This window comes from Sinocyclocheilus anshuiensis, unplaced genomic scaffold (assembly GCF_001515605.1).
Source record: "Sinocyclocheilus anshuiensis isolate Anshui unplaced genomic scaffold, SAMN03320099.WGS_v1.1 scaffold2070, whole genome shotgun sequence".
Taxonomy (NCBI): domain Eukaryota; kingdom Metazoa; phylum Chordata; class Actinopteri; order Cypriniformes; family Cyprinidae; genus Sinocyclocheilus; species Sinocyclocheilus anshuiensis.
In genome coordinates, this window is record NW_015555859.1 from 10,587 (window position 1) to 14,701 (window position 4,115).

At 44.3% G+C, this 4,115-nt stretch overlaps 1 protein-coding gene across 1 annotated transcript in view; it reads right to left on the minus strand.

Moving 5' to 3' along the window:
* LOC107675644 (disks large homolog 4-like) overlaps positions 1-4,115 on the minus strand; it is a 43,785-nt gene that overhangs the window by 4,967 nt on the left and 34,703 nt on the right. The window contains exons 9-10 of the mRNA XM_016470055.1: positions 1,463-1,565; positions 1,266-1,377 (exon numbers count right to left, since the gene is read on the minus strand). Coding sequence (XP_016325541.1) covers positions 1,266-1,377; positions 1,463-1,565 — 215 coding nt within the window. The remainder of the gene's footprint in view (positions 1-1,265; positions 1,378-1,462; positions 1,566-4,115) is intronic.

The following is a 4,115-nucleotide window of genomic DNA, read 5'->3' on the forward strand; positions in this document are numbered from 1 at the left end:
CACACACACACACACACACACACACACACACACAGACTCTAACAAACACACACACACACACTGTAACACACACACAGACACACTGTAACACACACACTCTCACACACTCTTAACACACACACTTACACTCACACACAGACACATACACTCTCACACACACTGTCACACACACACTCTAACACACACACACACACACTCACACGCTCACACACACACACACACTCACACAGGTTTGTTTTTGTGAAAAGTGGCGACATCCCATACGCGTAATGGTTTTTCTACTGTACAGACCGTATATCACACACACACACACACACACACAGAGTCAGTGTCAGCAGCATCAGGTGTGTGAGTTCAGGAGTCAAGTCAGCTTTATTTCTGTAGCGCTTTATACAATACAGATTGTGTCGAAGCAGCTTCACAGTGGTAAACAGAGAAATAGTGGTCAATAATGTAAACTAATTTCAATCTTCTGTAAAGCAGCTCTAAAAAGAAGATAAAAGTAAACAGTCAACTTTCCAGTTAAAATCGGTTCATCGCTGACTCTCCAAGCACTATATGTGAGTAAAAATCAGTAACAAAACCCATAATAATACTTTTAATGAATTCTCCCTACAACCTCTGTGGTTTAATGTTTGAAGTCAAAGGAATTGAGACTATTGTTATACTATATAATTAAATTATTAATATTATTATTAATTACTTGATTTTTTATTTGAAAGTTCAAATAGTTAAAATGTTGTATTATTACTATAATAATATATTTATTAGTTCAGTTTTTATAATTTAAATAAAAGCATACTTAAACAAAAAGTAATAATAATAATAGCAATAATAATAATGCTAATTATTATTATTATTATGTGCCTTCATTTTTTGCTTCTGCCAAAACAGCATGATGGTTTAACATTTGAAAGCACTTAAGACACATCTTTCAGATGTTCTTTAAAATAAAATATTTATTAAATGCAACAGTATAACAATTAACAGTGCAACAGTTTTATTACTGCAGTAATATATTTATTGATGTTTGATTTTTATGATTTTAAAAAATTGTTATAATTTTGTTCAAAAAAAAAAAAATTTGATTTGTTTCTCCAAATGGTTCAGCCGTTAAGCAGTAGCTGTACACCTCACTGTTTTTAATGAAATAATACAAAACAGTATTCTGTATTTGGGCAGTAAATGTTTTGACGTCATCAGTCGTTGGCAGGTGTGTGGTTTGTTCTGGACTCTGTGTGTGTGTGTGTTTCTGTCTTCAGTACCTGATGAAGAAGCTTCTCTTGCTGCTCCGTAATGACGCCGCCGCAGAAACTAAACTGCTGTTCATCAGCTGCTCCCGCAGGTCGTGAATCTTCGCCTCAAACCTGCTGTACTCTAAACACACACACACACACACATGTGAAGCTCTGGTCCGGAGTGTCAGGACAGGGTTATTGAGCTGGACTTCTCTGCGTCTCACCCTCTGGTCTGTACTGTGCGATGATGGTGACCGTCTGTCCTGCGCTCTTCAGTGCCGCCGCTGCCTGTTCATGAGTCGCATGACGCAGATCCACACCATTCACCTGCAGCATCACCACAGCATTACAGCAGCATTGTTTGAGTGAGTGTGTGAGTGAGTGTGTGTGTGAGTGTATGTGTGTGTGTGTGTGTGAGAGTGTGTATGTGTGTGTGTGTGCATGTGTGTGAGTGTGTGTGTGTGTGTGAGTATGTGTGTGTGTGAGAGTGAGTGAGTGAGTGAGTGAGTGAGTGAGTGAGTGAGTGAGTGAGTGAGTGAGTGAGTGAGTGAGTGAGTGAGTGAGTGAGTGAGTGAGTGAGTGAGTGAGTGAGTGAGTGAGTGAGTGAGTGAGTGAGTGAGTGAGTGAGTGAGTGAGTGAGTGAGTGAGTGAGTGAGTGAGTGAGTGAGTGAGTGAGTGAGTGAGTGAGTGAGTGAGTGAGTGAGTGAGTGAGTGAGTGAGTGAGTGAGTGAGTGAGTGAGTGAGTGAGTGAGTGAGTGAGTGAGTGAGTGAGTGAGTGAGTGAGTGAGTGAGTGAGTGAGTGAGTGAGTGAGTGAGTGAGTGAGTGAGTGAGTGAGTGAGTGAGTGAGTGAGTGAGTGAGTGAGTGAGTGAGTGAGTGAGTGAGTGAGTGAGTGAGTGAGTGAGTGAGTGAGTGAGTGAGTGAGTGAGTGAGTGAGTGAGTGAGTGAGTGAGTGAGTGAGTGAGTGAGTGAGTGAGTGAGTGAGTGAGTGAGTGAGTGAGTGAGTGAGTGAGTGAGTGAGTGAGTGAGTGAGTGAGTGAGTGAGTGAGTGAGTGAGTGAGTGAGTGAGTGAGTGAGTGAGTGAGTGAGTGAGTGAGTGAGTGAGTGAGTGAGTGAGTGAGTGAGTGAGTGAGTGAGTGAGTGAGTGAGTGAGTGAGTGAGTGAGTGAGTGAGTGAGTGAGTGAGTGAGTGAGTGAGTGAGTGAGTGAGTGAGTGAGTGAGTGAGTGAGTGAGTGAGTGAGTGAGTGAGTGAGTGAGTGAGTGAGTGAGTGAGTGAGTGAGTGAGTGAGTGAGTGAGTGAGTGAGTGAGTGAGTGAGTGAGTGAGTGAGTGAGTGAGTGAGTGAGTGAGTGAGTGAGTGAGTGAGTGAGTGAGTGAGTGAGTGAGTGAGTGAGTGAGTGAGTGAGTGAGTGAGTGAGTGAGTGAGTGAGTGAGTGAGTGAGTGAGTGAGTGAGTGAGTGAGTGAGTGAGTGAGTGAGTGAGTGAGTGAGTGAGTGAGTGAGTGAGTGAGTGAGTGAGTGAGTGAGTGAGTGAGTGAGTGAGTGAGTGAGTGAGTGAGTGAGTGAGTGAGTGAGTGAGTGAGTGAGTGAGTGAGTGAGTGAGTGAGTGAGTGAGTGAGTGAGTGAGTGAGTGAGTGAGTGAGTGAGTGAGTGAGTGAGTGAGTGAGTGAGTGAGTGAGTGAGTGAGTGAGTGAGTGAGTGAGTGAGTGAGTGAGTGAGTGAGTGAGTGAGTGAGTGAGTGAGTGAGTGAGTGAGTGAGTGAGTGAGTGAGTGAGTGAGTGAGTGAGTGAGTGAGTGAGTGAGTGAGTGAGTGAGTGAGTGAGTGAGTGAGTGAGTGAGTGAGTGAGTGAGTGAGTGAGTGAGTGAGTGAGTGAGTGAGTGAGTGAGTGAGTGAGTGAGTGAGTGAGTGAGTGAGTGAGTGAGTGAGTGAGTGAGTGAGTGAGTGAGTGAGTGAGTGAGTGAGTGAGTGAGTGAGTGAGTGAGTGAGTGAGTGAGTGAGTGAGTGAGTGAGTGAGTGTGTGTGTGAGTGTGTGTGTGTGTGTGAGTGTGAGAGTGAGTGTGTGTGTATGAGAGTGAGTGTGTGTGCGTGTGTGTATGAGTGTGAGTGAGTGAGTGTGTGTGTACGAGTGTGAGAGTGTGTGTGTATGAGTGAGAGTGTGAGAGTGAGTGTGAGAGTGAGTGTGAGAGTGAGTGTGTGTGTATATGAGTGTGAGAGTGAGTGTGTGTGTGAGAGTGTGTGTATATGAGTGTGAGAGTGTGTGTGTATGAGTGAGAGTGTGAGAGTGAGTGTGAGAGTGAGTGTGAGAGTGAGTGTGTGTGTATATGAGTGTGAGAGTGAGTGTGTGTGTGAGAGTGTGTGTATATGAGTGTGAGAGTGTGTGTGTATGAGTGAGAGTGTGAGAGTGAGTGTGAGAGTGAGTGTGAGAGTGAGTGTGTGTGTATATGAGTGTGAGAGTGAGTGTGTGTGTGAGAGTGTGTGTATATGAGTGTGAGAGTGTGTGTGTATGAGTGAGAGTGTGAGAGTGAGTGTGAGAGTGAGTGTGAGAGTGAGTGTGTGTGTATATGAGTGTGAGAGTGAGTGTGTGTGTGAGAGTGTGTGTATATGAGTGTGAGAGTGTGTGTGTATGAGTGAGAGTGTGAGAGTGAGTGTGAGAGTGAGTGTGAGAGTGAGTGTGTGTGTATATGAGTGTGAGAGTGAGTGTGTGTGTGAGAGTGTGTGTATATGAGTGTGAGAGTGTGTGTGTATGAGTGAGAGTGTGAGAGTGAGTGTGAGAGTGAGTGTGAGAGTGAGTGTGTGTGTATATGAGTGTGTGAGTGTGTGTGTGTGTGTGAGTGTGAGAGTGAGTGTGTGTGAGTGAGTGAGTGAGTGAGTGTGTGTGT